The 18,666-nt window shown below is 43.6% G+C and overlaps 1 protein-coding gene across 1 annotated transcript in view; it reads left to right on the top strand.

The window, feature by feature from the left end:
* The window catches only part of RASSF3 (Ras association domain family member 3), a 97,515-nt gene that overhangs the window by 5,894 nt on the left and 72,955 nt on the right, over positions 1-18,666 (top strand). The window contains exon 2 of the mRNA XM_075429335.1: positions 15,262-15,386. Within this exon, the coding sequence (XP_075285450.1) occupies positions 15,262-15,386 (125 nt within the window). The remainder of the gene's footprint in view (positions 1-15,261; positions 15,387-18,666) is intronic.

Raw genomic sequence — 18,666 nt, 5'->3', positions numbered from 1 at the left:
TCTCTGGGACCTGCTGGGGTGGGTAGCCAAGACTTCTGAACCAACTTTTTCAGACTGCTGTATCTGTTTGTTTCCTGAATATCTAGTTCATGGCTATGATTTATACAGTGCTGCAGATGGGTAGGACAGCGCAGCAGGTTGGAAGAAGGTAGGAGGTGATGGCCTTTTACCATCAGACCATACATACAGATTTTCTGCCTGCATTAGGACGGTTGCAGTTCTTTCAGTTCATATTTGTTCATCTACTTCTGACATTTCAGCCCATTTGATTTGAATGTTCTTAATCATCATTTAATAGCCTGTGTCCAATGTTTATGTAAGAATACATAGATTATTAATGGAAGTGTGCCATTTAAGGATCCTTTGTGTTGTGAAAGCATGATTTTAGTTTCAAGTCTCCTTTTCAAAAAACATCTCTATATGTGCTTTTCCTATCTCTTTTCATTTTGAGTATATAGATATTTAATTTTTCTTGTATGATTTGCTTTAAAGTGCACTTACCTAGTTCTTGAGGAAGCTGTGCTGGCATCTGTAATAAAAAAGCATTTATTAACAAAATGGAGAAGAAGATGGGTGCAGGATGTCAGTGTTAACAGGGTCATCGAGGTAGCTTAACGTTAATTGTAGAAGGCTGTAGAAGAAACACATCATACCGAGTGATTGGGCAGTGAAACATAATTCAGTGTTGATAAATCCAAACTAAACCATCTGGGGAAAATGCTGACTGCACATATAGAGCAGTGACTTCTAATTTAGCTTTTATCACTTGGAAGACAGAATTAATCATGTGACAGTTCTCTGAAGAGACTCTTCCCAATGTTCAAGGTAAAAGGGAACTGAACATATGGAAGTATTAGGAAAGAAAGAGTGAAAACCCAGAAAACTGTGCTGTGCCCACATGTCATGTGAAGCAGTTTGGTCACCCTGCCCTCTTGAAAAAGGTATAGTAGTATCTGAAGATACAAGAGGAGACTTTCTGGATTATCTAAGAGATTCATAAACTCCTACAAACTGCCTGGTAAGAGGCAGCTGCAAGATAATATGCTTCTGTGCTAGTAAGAGCAGTGTGGAGAATTGAAACCAGCATAGTTAATTACAATTTCTCATGGTGTAAAAGTCAGGGCCATGCCGTGAAATGGCCAAACAAGAGGCTTAAAACAAACTACTTTCGCATGCATATGTGTGCACGTAACTCAGTTGTGGAACTGACTGACGCAGGATGTTTAGGAGACTAGAAACGTAAATGTATTCAAGAGAGGATTAGATAAATTAATGGAGGAAAGAGACATCAAGGGATATTAAATAAAAAGATTCAGATACAGCCTCTGGCTCATTTGTTTTAAGTTGCAGAGCAGAAGGGATTGAGAGGGGAAATACCACTCAAAATTCACTTTTTTTTCCTCATGCATGTTCCCTAAGCATCTGCTGGCAGGCTATTCCCAAGACAGGCTACTGGCCTAGATGGGTCCTTGGTCTAACCCGGTCCGTCTGTTCTTCTGTTTTTCAAGTGCGATACTGGTAAAGGCTAGGGAATATGTAAACCTCTCTCGCTGTTGTTGATTTCTGTGCAATTCTTCATCCATTAAATAACTGTTTAGTTTTTCTCCTATTTGTGAGTGTGTATTTTCCCAAAGGAGATGTATTCTGTTGGTGTTTGGATAATCCATAGTATATTTTTCTCCATAGTGATTATCATTCACAGCTCTGACCAGTCATGTGGCTTTTGCAAATGGCATCATGTGTTGTTTTATTGCATTTCTCAGATAACTAGATGAGACGAATGTGGCATCCCACTAAATTCCTTTTTCCTTGGCTCTGCCAGTTTTAAATGAGACGACAAATCTCTCTGCCTACTCTGCCTCCCTTCCAAAAGAAAATTCCGATTTGCAGATGGAGACTTATTAAGATTTTCATAAGCCGGTGATAACTGTAAGAAAAAAAATTTGTTCAGAGACTGAACTTCATCTCATGGGCCCAGTCGCTGCTTGGATGGCGATTACCAAAGTGAATGTCCGTAACACTAGAGGTGTCAGAATCACCAGGAGTTGCTGGTACACCCTATTCCTATTGTGGGCTTGTTCTTCTGAAGTACTTTGGAAGATTTAGTTTTACTTTCTGCTTTTCTGCTGCCACATTTCTGGTTTCCTTTGCTAATGTCAAACAGTAGTGGTTGGAAGATGCTGTTTCTCTCTGCTGCATCCTTTGTGCTATCCTGGGATCTCATACAAAGATGAGAGGAAGAAAAGAGGATGACCAACTGTGTGCATTAAACTAAGCACCTCTCCAGTACATCTGCTTCAAGGTCCACTGCCAGGGTGGGAATGGCGACCTACAACACCTGAAATAAAAGCTGTGGATTGGTCATTTATGAAGTGGAACATTAATAAACTAGTAGTGTGGAATTACCTGTTTTAAAGAGATAGTGTAACATTAGAGCCTGATATGTAAGCGTAGACCTAGCTTGGATGCAGCATGCAAAAGCATGCTCAGAATTGAGCTGTACTCGGTGTTAGAGATGATCTGCACAAGCACAACTGCTTTTGTATTAAGCTTCATTTAGTCTGATGGGTTGGATTCAACTTTTTTCTCATCTCGCATTCAAACACAACAGACTGCGGGTTTTGTTTGGAAGGAAGTTCCAAGTTTTTAAATTTCATGCGATCTGTCAGTTAAAGTTCTGGCTTCTGTCCTGCTAGGATGTAAGTGCTGTTTTCATCTCCGCTAATAGAGTGATCACTGATCCTTCAGCAGCAATTCAGAATGAACTCCTGATGTCGTGGCCAGGTAAAGCAGGTAAATCACATCTCTTCTGAGCTCTCAGGACCGCTTTTCTATAATCCATCTGCTCCATGAACCGCAAGTGGTACCTCTTGCCTGCTATGAATTCCAGCAAGAAGAGGGAGTTTATTAACTCAGGTCTGGTCAGAAACTCACAGCGTCTCAGCAGCGCAGGTGGCTAGACCTAAACCATGCTTTTCTTTCCAGTTCTTACTTTTTGGTCATGTTTCTTCTAAAGGAGAAGGAAGAGAAAGTGCTGATTTGTGGATTAACTTTATGCTGGCTGTTGTGGGGTTCAGCAATAGAGGGCACTAGAGTAAACGCTTTCAAAAAGTGGTATTTTTATTGAGTTTGTGGACAGAAGAAAGAGCTCACTATTTTTTTTATGTGGAAGGGTTTTTCTGCCCATTTGTTTAGGTTTTTAATGTTGGAAGTGTTGGAGCAAGTGGAAGTCTCAAAATGCCACTGTGACACATAGTGGAACCACGTAAATACTTTGGACCAATTTTTGACTTTTTTAACAGAAATCATTATGTTACTTTCCATCACGTTTGCAGTGCGGAAGTATATGCAGCCGTGTGTTCCCAAACCAGGTGTTTATGGAATGTAAAATCTGATGCCTTTAATTCTGTCGAAGGTGCATTTCCAATGCATTTTCTGAAGCCGCCACAAAAGGAAAGCCAGGCGTGAGGAGCTGGTGCACCCACGATGCCGTCCTCATTCAAGGCTCTGTTCCCTCGGAGGTCGGGAATTCAGCACGTGCTCTGGGCTGCTGCATTTTGTGGTTTCCATATGAAAACTTAATTTAAAAGCAGCCTGGACTGCTTGTAAGCATTTGGTAGAATGTACTGGGTCCGGTGGTTTAGGTGGGTAGCTAGGGTCCAAATGCCAGATTTGTCAGTGGAAAGGGGCTGTAGCTTCTGTTTTACCTTTGTAGCCGCTCTGCTCCCACATTGCTGCTGTGAGTGTAGCTCAGTGCGATGCCACGGCTCCTCTCTGCCTGTTTGGCCTTATGGAGCAGGTGGGAAAAGGCAGAGAGAAGCGGATGGCGCTGTCTGGGCAGCCACCGGAGTCTGTCCCTCTGCCCGCACTGGGGGCTGCGTGGGGCACAGTGCAGGGCAGCGAGCTGGCCGCCGGCCATCACCTCAGCCCCCTGCTCTTGCCCTGTACCCCTCAGCCATTTGTAGGCATACCTAATGACTTGTTACACAAGTAAGCATAAAAGGAATCATTACTAGTTCTATGGGAAATCAAATGTAAATGAATTATTGCAAGTTGCTTTCCAGGGCAGGTGGAATCTAGGATTTATCTACAGGGCACTTTTTTCTTTTTGTGACAAAGTTTTCCTGCAGTTTGTTAACATCACAAACAGAGAATAAAGTTTATGTTTTCTGTTCCAGAAATGTTGTCCTTTTGCTCTTGAGCTGAAGAAGAAATATAGCAGCTTTGTGGTACCTTGGTTTTGTCACTGCCACATGTGGTCAGTAAAGCCTGTCACTCTCCAGGTCCATCAGATTTTCGCTGGTGTTTTTTCCCGTGGGCCCGTATGCGATGGGTGCGTGGTTCGCTGTGTCAGAAGTACAAAAGCACTCACTGAAGTCTGTCATGAAAGGACAGGCAAGGTGATACATCAAGTTATCTGCCGAGTTTGGTCTCTAATCCCTTGTTTGAAGTTAACTGCACGGAGGAATTTGGCCTCCCCAGCTATGTGTAGCATGGAGAAGTGGGAGCTGTAGGTTCCGTCTGCTGTCTGGAACGAGCAGTTGTCACTCTGAGGTCTTGTCTTTGGAATGGTGCTAGCGGGAGCTGAGTGCTTAGTCATTCCCTTCGCGTTTGCTGTGAAGTGTGGGTAAAATTTGCTAGTCTTTGCATTTATTAGCAGGTTAAGTCAAGGAATCAGGCCCAGCCAGCATGGGTTCATGAAAGGCAGGTCCTGCTTTACCAGCCTGATCTCCTTCTATGACCAGGTGACCTGCCTAGTGGATGAAGGAAAGGCTGTGAATGTTGTCTACCTGGACTTTAGTAAGGCCTTTGACACTGTTCCCCACAGCATCCTCCTGGAGAAACTAGCTGCCCATGGTTTGGGTGGGTGTGCTCTTCGCTGGATAAAGAACTGGCTGGATGGCCGAGCGCAGAGAGTAGTGGTGAATGGAGTTAAATGCTGTGGTATCCCCTAGGGCTCAGTTTTAGGTCCAGTCTTGTTCAAGATCTTTATCAATGATCTGGATGAGGGGATTGAGTGCTCCCTCAGTAAGTTTGCAGATGACACCAAGTTGGGTGGGAGTGTCAATTTGCTTGAGGGTAAGAAGGCTCTGCAGAGGGATCTGGACAGACTGGATCGATGGGCTGAGGCCAACTCTGTGAATTTCAAGAACTGCAAATGCTGCGTGCTGCACTTGGGTCACAACAACCCCATGGAATGTTACAGGCTTGGGGAGGAGTGGCTGGAAAGCTGCCTGGCAGAAGAGGACCTTGGGGTGTTGGTCAACAGCCGGCTGAACGTGAGCCAGCAGTGTGCCCAGGTGGCCAAGAAGGCTAACGGCATCCTGGCTTGGATCAGGAATAGTGTGGCCAGCAGGAGTAGGGAGGTGATCGTGCCCCTGTACTCAGCACTGGTGAGGCCGCACCTCGAGTACTGTGTTCAGTTTTGGGCCCCTCATTACAAGCAGGACATTGAGGTGCTGGAGCGTGTCCAGAGAAGTGCAACAAGGCTGGTGAGGGGTCTGGAGAACAAGTCTTATGAGGAGCGGCTGAGGGAGCTGGGGCTGTTTAGTCTGGAGAAGAGGAGGCTGAGGGGGGACCTTATAGCTCTCTCCAACTACCTGAAAGGAGGTTGTAGTGAGGTGGGTGTTGGTCTCTTCTCCCAAGTAACTAGCGATAGGATGAGAGGCAATGGCCTTAAGTTGTGTCAGGGGAGGTTTAGATTGGATATTAGGAAAAATTCCTTTCCTGAAAGAGTGGTCAGGCATTGGAATAGGCTGCCCAGGGAGGTGGTGGAGTCACCATCCCTGGAGGTGTTCAAAAAACATGTAGATGAGGCACTCTGGGACATCGTTTAGCAGGCATGGTGGTGTTGGGGTGATGGTTGGACTTGATGATCTTAGAAGTCTTTTCCAACCTTAATGATTCTATGATTCTATGATAATGTTTGGAGGTCTGGAAGACAGTAGGAATTGCAGTGCTACAGGGTGTTTAAAAATCTACTAAACCTTAAGGTGATCTTAAGGTTTTTGGCAGAATGTGACAAAGAAGGGGGCCTCAGATAGCCAGGTACCTGGGGATGAGATGCTTGCTTGATTGAAACCCTCCTCAGTTTCAACATTTCATGTTTGGTCTCAAAGCTCAGGACAGAAGGAATGTTATCAGCCAGAGGAGCTTGTTTCTCAAGGTGTGCATTGCAATCCAGACCATTTTTTTGGAAGGCCGTACAAGCAGAGTCATCTTAACGCTGTAGCCTGGAAGCTAAGCTAACTGAAGGATGTCTGGACGCATATGTATCAAGAGGACCTAAGGAGGAAGGAGAAATGTGGCATCTCCTCTCCTTCACACGCTGGCATTACTGTGTGCTATTCCCGTGCCCAGTTAACTCCAGGGGAGCCCTGACAGGGAGGAGGCATTTCAGGCTGGGGCAGGAGAGCTCAGCCCTGCGCCCCTCGGTCTGCCACCCAGACATGGGCAGATCTGAGAGCTCCCAAAAGCACGATAGCCCTGGGGCAGCCTCAGGAGGGGATGTGGCCTGGCTCCCCAGCTAGCTGGGATGCTGGAACAGATAAGGGGACTGTGAGAAGCAAATATAATCTAAACTTGTATTTTCTTGTCATATGCTTTTCTTTTTAAGGTGTTTCCACTATTGCAAATTTATGTTTTAACCCTTACCTCGATTGAATGAAGTAAACATTTTCAGCCTTGTTTGCAAACAGATTTTGTGATTATTTCAGTGTGTTCTGGCAAACACTGGGTGTTCTCTTTCTGCGGGAGTGGTGACTGTAAACAGGACTGCACACAGAGCGTTATCTGCCCCAAATAGGTATAGTAGCTTTCAGGAGCATCAGCCTGTTTATAGGCTGGTTGTATAGGATCCCAGGTTTGTGCAAGAGTCTCCTGTGACAAGTCTTAGCTGGAGCCTGTTGGCAAGCTCTGGAAGGAGGGAGAAGACCTGAGACTGTTGTCATGTTGATAAAAATATAAACGAGCTTTACAAACAGATTAAATTGACTTTAATTCTTTAATAGCTCCAGAGTAAATCAATGGGATTTATGTTCCTATGTCACTTAGGGCCAGGTGCTCAGAGACATTTAACCATCTGAGAACCAGGGCAGATTTTAGTAGCTGAAGATAGGCATTAACCCTTCCTCACGCATGGTTTTTACAGGCACTGGCACGCAGAGTGAACAGTCCTCCGTCAGCAGTCAGGGACCTTCACTGTGCCGGCTGCCAGCAAGCCTACCTGGCTACCAGGCATCACTCAAAGATATTTCGTCCATGCAAGCTCCACATCCCAGTCCTTCAGCACGCAGCTAGAAGGCCACGTCTCCTGCTCACATGCTTTGGGCTGGCTGGCGAGCTGCCCGGTGTGTCAATCCTGGTGAGCCTGGCTCACACCCCCCAGCTAAGGATGACCATGTCTGCAGAATGCGTGTCTCTTGGTGTTTACTGGTTACCTAGCAAACTCTCTGGCAGAAACCAGGTTAAGATAAGCTCATACAAAACCAAGTTATTTAAAATATCCAAAATAGACTATAGGATTGTAGAGGTTTATAAAGGTACCAATGGCAGAAACTGAAACAAAAAATCTGGTTTAGGCTGTTTGATCCAAAATGCCTGTCATTCCATCCTGTTTTGCAGTTGGGATGCTGAATTTATTTATGAACAAATTATGTACTATCTGGTGCATGTGATCAGAGATATGGTCACTGTGTTCTCAGGCAGCAGGGATGTTAGACAGTCCCAGGCTCATGGAGGTTGCTGGTTTTTATAAGTCATCTTCTCCTCCAGGCCTCCCTGGAGTTCTCCGTCAGTGATTCACTCAAGAAAGAGTTTTCTCATCTTCTCACCAAAAGGCTGATTGCTCCCTCCTGCTTTGCAAATGTAATGTCCTCTGGATGTGGCAAAGTCAGGTTGTTGCCTGCCTAGATGCTAGATAAACTGTTATCTAAAACCTCTGAACATTTAACTGGTGAGTAATACAGCAATTTTTTTTGTGCAGTACCCAAACGCTAGCTTGGTAAGACACGTTGCAAGACAAAAGCCCAGTGAGCTTTTGGGTTGGGTCCTGGACTGTTCTATTAGAGTTTAAGCACCTGCCTTCTGCTGAGGTCCAAATATATGCAAATACATGATTTTGCAGGCCTGTCACATAGGTACTCTGGTTTATTTTATCTCGGTCATCATGAGCAGCTCCTAACAGAGCCAATTACAGGAGTTTATCCTGTTCCCAGGCCAGGGTTCCTGACCCTGAGTGGGGCTGTGGCCGTTACAGATGGGGCTGCAAGCCTGGCAGAGATTCGGTTTTATCTGGTGTGTATGTAAATGTTTGGGGTTGCACAGTGCTAGGATGCAGGGTTGAAAAAATTAGCAGCCAGAAAGAAATGACAGCTGCTAGATTAGAGATTAGGAAAATCAGCATAAATGTATATCAATCATTTCTTGTGATTCAAAAGCACAAAAACTTCCCTTTTTGGCTTGGTGGGACTGCAGGATGGGAACCAAACTTCAAGTGTCTTCCTAACAATTTCCTGCTCTTCTGAGGAGGAGCCTCAAAATTCTGATGCTCGAATCAGGATCCAGGGTAATTCTTATTTCTGTTGATCTGAAGTCGGGAAGTCAAACAACAGTCTCAGATACGCATTTGCAGAAAGACCATTCTTTCCAAATTGTCATTTTAATTTGGAAGTAACTTTTATGTCATATGTAGACATGTAACTTTTTCTCCTCACAGAAACCAATTGACTTGCGCATGTTTTAAAGTGCCATGTATGCATTTGATTTATATTGTAATATAAAACCTGCTCCTGTACCCAGTACATCCGCTTTCATCAAGGACAATACTGGTACAGTCAATAACTTGTCTCATTTTAGTTTTTCAGTATGACTTTATATGTTCAAAATTATTGTCTTCACTAAATCAGTATTAAACATGAAGAGCAGTGTATAATTTGATGACTTTTCATGGACTAGTATTAACAAAGATGCAGTTCTTTAAAGTCACCAATAGGTCACGGTTTAACTCTTCCTGATAAACCATCTATCTGTTATTATATTCCTTTCATTTTTAGCTTCAGTTTTAGGGTTTTGTCACAAATAACATTTTATAGATTATTATTTAGCTAGTAAAATGTGTGAATATATTAGATGTAGTGATAGATGACCGTTTGAGAGGCTTTTGTTTGCTTTTTACTAATTGCAGATTGTAATCCAAATTATATTTGCCAGCTGTGTGAAAACAGAAGATGAGGATTTTAGCAAAACTGAACAAAAAAATGCATTTATACAGTGAAGGCTATTCTATCAGCTGACCTCCTTCCACTTTTGTTTGCTTCTTCTGCACTCCTGTTCAAAGCATTATGGATTTCTGTGCTCTTTCTTCTGCTTTACAAGTCTACCATCCTTTTGACACTAAGATGCTATGAATGTTGATAATCTTGGAAGTTTGGTGTAGTACTTCTCTAAGAATGAACATCACTTATGTTTCTGAAAAGCAGTACGTCAGTTCTTCTGGTTTTTGTTATTATTCTGCAGGGAAAGGATGAACAGGGATACTTCATCTATTGTGGCTTATCCATGGCGGTTCATGTATTTCCTTCATGTAAGGAAGGAAAATGGGGTTGATTTTGTAGCTTCCCATGCTCTGCAGTGCAGGAGCGGAACAGGCGATGGAAAACTTGACACAATGGCTGCAAATTTCCAACCATGGCACTTGCATAATAATGACCTCACTTTTCCAGGATACTGAGCACCCAGCATTTCTGTTGAGTGCTCTGTAAACAGTGGGTGTCACTGCCTCTGATGATGACTCCAGTTCTGGGTGGGTGTTTAAACTGTAAATCTTTAAGCCTAGTTTCTGCATCAACACTTCGAAAGTCTTCATCTTGTGTTGTTTCTGTCTATGCTTGCCTGCTGATATTTTCAAGTGGATTATGACAGCTGTAGGAAGCAGGAATTGAATGAGAGAGACCACCTGCTTTCCAGTAGACGTTACTCATCTGCTTGAAGGAGAAGGCACAACTGGTTACATCTTCTGGTCTAATTCAGCCCCCCTGTGCCACTCCAGAAACAAGATGGTTTCACTGTCTTTTTAGAGACTTCGTGAAGTATTTCCCTAGGAAGCAAGTGAAACCAGTTCCGTGGTCTTTCTGTGCTTGGGAAAATGGTAGAGGATCCTCTCTGTGGGAGATGTTTATCCCATACAGAGCCTCATGGCCAGTGGCCGTGGCAACGGCCAGTGTACCCGCTGAAAGCAGAATCTACAGAGAAGCAGCAGATTAGAAGACCGTAAGAGGCAAAATGGCACAGCTTTACAGGGGTTTGGAAGATGTGGGGTTTGCTGGACTACAGTCTGACCTAAGTCTCGCCTAGCTCTGCAATGGCGAAAGAGCACAAAATGTGCATAGAGATCCCCCGGGGAAAAAGGATGGCCGTAAGGAGCTCGGAAAGTCTGTCTCATCTGTGATGGTTGTGATCCCTTAAAAATCACCCATGACTCACTAATTGGGAAATATGATTGCAATTAACTTTATTTTCATCTCAGACTGATGTTAAATGAGACTAATAAATAAATTATCAGAAGTAAAGGGGATTGCGTAGCGGTAAAACGGATGTTACAGCAGATCACCCCGTAGCAGCTGTGCTTAATGCTTTCTGAAGGCTGTTTATCCAAATAGGTTTCTCGTTCCATTACAGCTTCTAGTGAAACTGCTAAAAAAGATCTTGGTAGCAACTTTAACTTTAGCATCAGACTAGAATGTAGACATCTGAGCATCAGCAAAAAGGAGAACAACACATGTGAAGTACAAACCAAAATGTGAGATGTTGATATCAAGGTATTGTAGAAATACAGTGCAATTCTGCCTTGCAGGAGCAATATTGCTGAACTTCATTCTCCTTCCTTTTGTGACCTGCTGGCTGAAGACGGATTAAGAATTCAAGCATTGAGCACCTTACGTAGTCTGAATATTTTTCCAAGAAGCCTTACAGACACACTTTCGGTAGACCAAGGGCAGCAGTCATCTCTCTGCTGATTGCTGGGAACCAAGCCACAGGCTCTCAAGCAGAGGTGATTTTACTTGCTAACTTCCTAACACACACAGTAGCAGGACCAAGCTGTATACCCTCCTCACACTTTCTAATAAAGACTTCTTCAGTCTTACTGCGGTTGATAAATAATGCAAACATAATATAAATTTGGCTTTGAACTTTCCATGTGCCTCAGTTGCTCAGGCACAACATACGTTTTGCATATCCATTTGGAAGTTAAATTTGTCTGGGCCATCACAGAAACACACACACACATTTGCTAGGCAGGGAAGACCACAGCAGGACAGAGAGACTTTGCTGCTGAGCCTCTGCCTGTCTCTGCCTGTTGCAGTAATGCTCAGTTACTAGGGTCTGATGGTGCAGCATCTGTTGGGTTGCCTGCCTGTTCGCTTGCCTGCTTTCTGCTGCGCTGCCCTGGAGTCAATAGGTTATGGGAACAGCTATTTACAAGCTATCACCCAAAATCAAGTTCTGGGTGAAGAAAACCCAAATGTCAGGTAGGGACTATTCATGTCGAATGTGTTGAAGTTCACCCTTGTGAAGGCAGGATAGTAGCCTTTATTTCATGTGATTGTGAGATTTGCAAAGTTTTGTTCTGTGGCTCTAGTCAAGCCATCGTTACAATAGAATAATAAATAAGAAGGTGTTACATTACGTCTCAGTAGTTGGCAGTGAAACTTTTAAAGGATAATATTTGTATGTTTAAGAAATATGTACTTAATTTGCATTTCGTAATAAAGCAGGACAATTATGCATATTCAGTGTGCATCGATGCATCACTTTCATAAATAACTTCAGTGCATAGGACAGTCTGAGCATTAGCAAAATAAACCTGCTAGCTTTTCTTAATGTCAGTGAATGCTTTTATCAGCTGTGCCCAGTTAAAGCCCCCAGATCTTTGAATTCAAAGGACAGCATTCCTTTCAGACCACATCAGGAAAGAACACCTGGTTCTGAGTGCTTTCCAAGCAGAAATAATTTGGCAATCCACAATCTGATGACCAAAATGTTCTTTTCCAGATTAATAGGTACTTTTTGAACTCATGGCTATTTTGGGAGTGGTCCAGTAAGATATTACCAGAAAAAGATATTATTTTTAATTTGATGCTACCTGGAGCTTTGTGAAACATTGTATGCCATGAATGGAATAAAATAATTTGTTTAAAGCTTAAACACATAGGAAAAAAAGTTTAAGTATTACTGTTCTAGGAAAAAATCATCCTTTTTTCTTGTCTTGCTCTTTAAACTTATAATCAGTATGTTAAAATCTAGTCTGTGATCGAAAGAGTTTCAGAGATGAAGCTTTTACTTTTTTTTTGCAATTAAGCCTATAATAGCCAGGTGGAAATTATGGACTTGTCTTACAAATGACATTAGAGACTCACAAATTAAAATGAATATAAATGACAAACAAAATAGCATTGAGAGATAATGTTTCCTAACTTAATTAGTAATCCTGTTGCAGAACACTGTTTAGCTAACAGATATTTTTTCCTAATATTATTTGTGAAAATGCGTCTTTAGAATTGGTGCATGCTCGTTATATGTTGTGCGTAATCATAGAAAGTTGGGAAATTAGTGAAGCCTGGTTTCCTGCAGATTTGTGCCCCATTCCCCGTAACCTCCTCACCAGGCAGGTGATTGTCCAGGCATTGCCAGACAGTGGCGTAACAGCTGAGTTTTGTCTGCCATGCCCTGAGCATGGGTATTAGTTTGGGTCTCGCTCTTTTACCCAGGAGATAATTTTCATAAAACTCATATGAACTTAATTAGCTTTTAGACTGTTTGTGCTTGAAATTGTTCATCTCTCTCGGAATTTCAGGGAAAGGACAGAAAGGTAGACAGACACACAGTGCAATCTCCTAAGCATTTTTTCTCAAGAAGAAGATAACTCAACTTGCACAGTAAAGAACTTGGAAATTAAGAAAAATAGGAAATTGAAGTATTACTTTCATTTGACCTTCTTTTGCGCATGCATTACAATGTCATTTTTAATTAAGTTCTTCAGTCCTGGTTTTCCCGTGGAGCTGCCCCACTCCTTTACCCAATGAACAACAGCTCTAAATTTTATATAATCCTGTCGGGTATGGGGTGAGGCTTCTCAGCTGTGTCTTATGGGTCCCTTCCCAAATACAAAGCTATTCTCTTTTCTCAAGGGCTCCACAAACTCAAGTGCCCTTTCTCTTCCTGAACTCCTCCGTGAGGTGTGTGAGTCGTCTCAAAAATAAACCCAGCTGCATAAGCATAAAACAGAGCCCTGGAAAAACCTCCTTTGGGTTAAAAGCACAGTTCTCCCTGACGTCGGTTGCAGTTGTGAATGCTCCATCCTTCCTGCAAATTGGATGAAGTAGCTCAAACGTAGCACCGGGAGGAACTGGACAGCAACTGGGGAAAGTCTGGCACGACTTGCCAGCATCATGCTGGGGTGCAGGGGCAGCTATCGGTTTTCCTGGGCACCACAGAGCTGCACTAAGTGTCCTTTTTTACCCCTGTAGTCTTCTGCCTATGCTTCGTGCTTTCCAAATGCTGCATTAAATACAGTGGTGGTTTTAGAGGGTTAGAGCCTTTTTTCAGTGTTTTAATTTATACTGCAACAAGATCCTTCTTGCCGCATAACTAGCTGGAGGCTATTTGCTGATGTCTCAAGAGGAGGGCGGCTTGAGACATACTGTAATGATATAGTCAGTCTGGTTTAAGATCTGAAACATCATAGTTATCTGATCCAGAGTGCTGATCCAGTATGGGCTCACTCTGCTGGGTCACTGGTATTAGAAAAGTTTTGACTGGTTGACTTTGTAATGGCAGACTTTGTGCCAAATAAAATATATTGAATCTTGCCTTAATGCAAGTACGGCATAAATTTTGTATCAGGCACAGAAATGTGATTTCATGTTTACACCCGATCCACATTAAAATTTTTACTTTTGGATGATCTGCTGATGCAGGGATCTTATGTTAAAGACGAAGTCCCTAGCCAAGAGGAGCAGCGTTGCAGGGAACACCCTGCTGCCTTGCCCGTAACACTGCTGATGAGTATGGATCGAAAATGGGAACCTTGAAGAGTATATTCTTCAGGTACTGTGATGAGAATCTAATCAAACATAAGGGAAACTGAGATTTTTGGGAGGCCGATAAGGGAACAAAAGCACAACCCCATCCAGAATTCAGCTTTTGCTATAAACCAGGGAAGCATAAAGCTTTGTACCAAAAAAAAAAAAAAAATTAAGTGGAGTTTGGTTAGGGAAAATGAAAGCATTTCCTGCAAAAGTCATTCTTGGAAATGGCTGAATTGTTTTAGCCGAAATGTTCTAAAACAAAACAGCATGATGTTCCCCAGTATGGAAACTTGAAGTACAAGTGGTTGCTCTTTAGCAAAATTATAAACACTTTAAAACCTGAAAATAGAAAGTGACATTCAGTGCTAGGCAAAGGTGGCACCATGAAATCTGCCCAACTTACATATAAAACCAGCAAATGCAACAAGGCTCTGGAGCAAATACAGGTTGTTTTTGCAAATACTGTTAAAGTGATTCTCTCTTTGAGGTTAGAGGCCATATGAATCATGTGATTTCTTACTAGAGATAGGGCCATCTGCCTCTGTTAGCATGAATTTGTGTTTCTAATAGCCATCTTAGTTGATTTTTCTAGCCAGCAAGTGAAATTTCTGATTTGTTCCTGAAGGCAACTTTGTGATTTAGCAGGTTAATTACAGCTTCAGATAAGCTTCTCATTCTGTTTTCAATATCTATGTGCATATTCTTAAGAGAACCTAAGCTTAAAACATGTAAAACCATGTAACAGTGATTATACTTGCATACAAATTTTTATCGGGAAATCATACATGTTGTGTCTCTTCTGAGAACGACCCCTTTCGAGCTTACATTGCAGCGGCTGATACATAGTGTGTGGCACAGACTTTTTGCAAAGCCATCGCCCTGAGGCAGCCCAGACCTAACTAGCAGACTGCGTCGTTGCAGCCGTGTCAGCGTGACACTGAGGTGTGCTGCACTGTCACCTTCGATCCAGTGCATTTACATCTCCAATAATATGTAACTATTATTATCTTTATGTACGGACGGGGAGATGCAGTCGAGACGCTGTAGTTTCTCTGAGGTCACGCAGCAAGCGAAGATGTGTCTCGTGCCTAGTTCTGCCTGCAGCGACTTCATTGCTGAACACTTCTATTTCTTTTTTTGTGTGTGTGTGTGTGTGTCTGCATGCGTGTTTCAGATTGCAAGTACACCTGCCATGCTCACTGCCACGATCTGGTGCACCTGGGCTGCCGGCGGAATGGAAAATTAATGGCCTGCCTCGCTCCACATGACACCTTAGATCCATCTTACAACAGCGATCAGGTAATAGATCTCGTGTTCGTGTAATTACTGCTTTCTCTTGTCAGCTCTGTAATGAAGTGTGGTCTGCCTGCCTCACCCGGCTGCTCAGGAACAATGTCTCGCTTAGGCACGGCCAGCAAAGCTGGATTTCCCACCCAGCGCGGTGATTTTGCAGTATGTTTGGGTTGAGCTACACCTGGCTGCTGCCCGCTGCGTCGCTCCTGCTCCAATTAGTTTTCAGCTAAGCTGGCTGAGAAGTAATCCCAAAAAAGGTATTTTCCCGGTTGGTTTGGGTCACTGTGGGGTTAGAGCAGGCATGTATGGCAGGGGATGAGAACATGAGGATGGAGCTGCTCTTCGGATAGGCTCGGCCGTACGGTGAAGAACCTCACAAACTGAGCTTGATGACCCAGGTGTCTTGTGCTGCTGGGTGTAGTGTCGCGAGGTGGCAATTAGAACTAAGGACTTGGCTATTTGTGGCCATTAAAGATCCTACTAGTTTTGTCTGGGTTTGGTGCTAATCCCCCAGTTCTCATCGAATCCCTCTTAGGGTAATTTCAAATTTCCTTGCCTGGATTCCCCAGCAGCTTCAATGGGTCACAGTGTGCCTCCTCATTTCCTTCCTTAAACCACCACAGAGCCTCACTCCTTGCATTTAACCCTCAACAGCAGGGCCTTTCTTTTTGTTCAGGGAACACATCAAAGCAGCGCTCTTCTGCAGACGGAGCAGGGGTCCTCTGAGAAGGAGGTTCATGCAGTGATAATGAGCCCTGTAGACCTTTAGTGCTGTGATAAAGGTTGTGCTGTGCTAATTAGCTCATGCCTCTTTGCATTTTCAAATACATTTACCTTTTGTCCTCCACAAAAGTCCACCCAGACTTAATCAGATGTAAATGTTGAACGTTTACACCTAACCAGTAGAAACTTCTGAGAGGGCACCAAAATTTCTCGGTGCCCTTGCTGAGCTTGCTGCATGTGCTCCACGCCACCACTGAGTTTTCTCTGCAAGTGCAGCATTTATTTGGTAGGAGAGATACTTGCTCCAGCCACCCAGACTGTGACTGAGGTCACAGTGTCTCTTGCGAGCTCCTCATGACTCGCTGTTGGGAAGAACAGAGAGGGAGATTCCAGATGCTGAAAGGAGGAGTAGCAGGGGTGGGGAGGAGGAAGGACATGGCAACGCAGATTTTTGAAGTGTGGGTGACTGTCAGCAAGAAAATACGGCAGGGGCAGAACGAGAAGACCATTAAAAGCCATTTATACTCAAAAAGGCATGTACAGCTTGGCCAGGAGAGATCTAAGAAAGAGGTAGTGGTGTCTGGGGTAAAGTGGCTATGAATACTGAGCAAGGAAACTGTTTGTGCTGTTTGAGCCTTACAGTACTCAGGGAGGCTGAATTTCGTGTGCGTTTGTTTCTATGCAGCAAGATTGCATTGAAGAAGTACTGGGTTTTTGCTGCTGATTCCTTCCTCTTGGAAGAAGTCATAGTTTGGCTGGTTGCTGTAGATGACGGCTTTTGCAAATCTCCCTTTTCCTCACTAGCGTCTGGGGCAGTATGTGTCTGACAACTGAAACAAGTGAGTGAGGATTCAAATGCTATTTTCAGCATTCATCATCCATCGGTTTTGAAGCAGCAGTCGCTGCCTGGGATGTTTCCTGCTGGGTGAAGTCATTTTCTCTGTGCACGGCTGCCCTGCATTCGCAGCGCTAGCACAGCTACTGACGGAGGCTGCAAGGTTGGTATCCGCTCCCTCCCTGCTCTGCTACTGACCTGCTCCTACCGCTTTGCCTTTCTAGACTTCCCGGAGGTACAAAGGAGCTGGAATTTTTAAAAATAATTTTAAGATCTGTGAATGGAAACATAGTTACAAGAGTTGGCGTTTACAAGTTATTATTTAATGAAAGACAGCTCAGCTGCCTTTTCAAAATTACTTTTCCCTTCTATGCTATAATTTTCTGGACTTAGTCTCAGCCTTAAGGTGATTTTTCATTTATGTTTAAAGTTTGAACCTCCATCTCACATATACAATTGAGTAGATGTTTAGTAGAAGATAATGAAGGACTCAGAGTATGGGAAAAAGGCTGAATCTATTTCCTCTACAAAATTATTTGTGCATTCTTATTCTGTGGATGGTGCCTCGTCTGCAGGGATTAAGTTAGACGCAGGAGTGTGCTTCCGAAGCAAATCTTCCAGTTGTCCTCACTTCCCTTGTTTTCGTTGGTATCAGCAAGCAGTCTTAGAGTGCATACACTCAGTTCCCTTTCAGATGAAAATTAGGCTGCTGCCCGAAGCCTCTGAGAAGAGGCGCTCCAGGAGCCTACCTCATGTGCTCTGACCGCCCATGGGCGTTCAGTCCACAGGAGCAAAACAGATTGTCTTCAGTAAAACCTGTGAAGTGTTTATGTTGAAGGTTTGGGGTTCTCAGCACCGCTTGCTTTGCTTTACAGAGCTGCTCGAGCTGCACCACAGTGTTTGCTGACGTAGGCGTCAGATAGCTGGCACAGAGCAGGCCCCAGCGAGAAGCAAACCGATAAGTGCTCCAGCGACGCCTGTGTTTGCTTTATCTGCATCGTGACTTTGAAAATCACATGGTGTGCAAACCCAGTTAATTTTGCATGAGCTATGCTAGTAAAATGCATAGCTGCAAAGAGCACACATGTATTTTGGGGATGTCTCACCAATATAGTGAGCATCGACTTAAAATATGAAGGGATTTCGGAGAACTACTCGGGCTTTGTAATATTTATGGAGAGGAATGACTTGTTAACCAGCCTTAGTCCTGTGCTTTGTGCATTTTCTTCCTATTGGGATAACCATTTTGTTTTGAAGTGTGATTTTGTTTTAAAAACAAAATAATTTTATGTGGGCAAATCACTAGTTTGAAGTTGTTATATTGGCGTTCTTATGCTAGTAGAGCTTAGATCTTTTCTTGTAAAGGGACATGGCACCTTTATCCTTGCGTAATGCCCTCCACACAGGGAGGTGATTGCTCTGAGTATGATGGTAGACATACGCTTTGAGACCCAGCTCTCTACAGCCTAAGACCATTTTAGACTGGTCAGGTAATGTGAATGTATCCCCTACTTGACCCGGGTGATGTAAACCGCACCTCGTCCTGCGAGCTCCCGATTCTGGATGCTCGTTCGTGCCCGTGCACTGCTCCATGTTCCCCCTGCCCTTCCACTCCCAGCGGTGCCGGTACTGAGGCTTTTGGACAATGCTGTTTTAATACAGGTCAGGGAAACGTTGTGGCCGCTAACGTTTGCTCTTGCAAAGCCCAATCAGCAATTTAGTTTGCAA

Source organism: Opisthocomus hoazin, chromosome 8 (genome assembly GCF_030867145.1).
Source record: "Opisthocomus hoazin isolate bOpiHoa1 chromosome 8, bOpiHoa1.hap1, whole genome shotgun sequence".
In the NCBI taxonomy this organism is placed as follows: domain Eukaryota; kingdom Metazoa; phylum Chordata; class Aves; order Opisthocomiformes; family Opisthocomidae; genus Opisthocomus; species Opisthocomus hoazin.
This window is presented reverse-complemented; position numbering and strand designations above follow the sequence as displayed.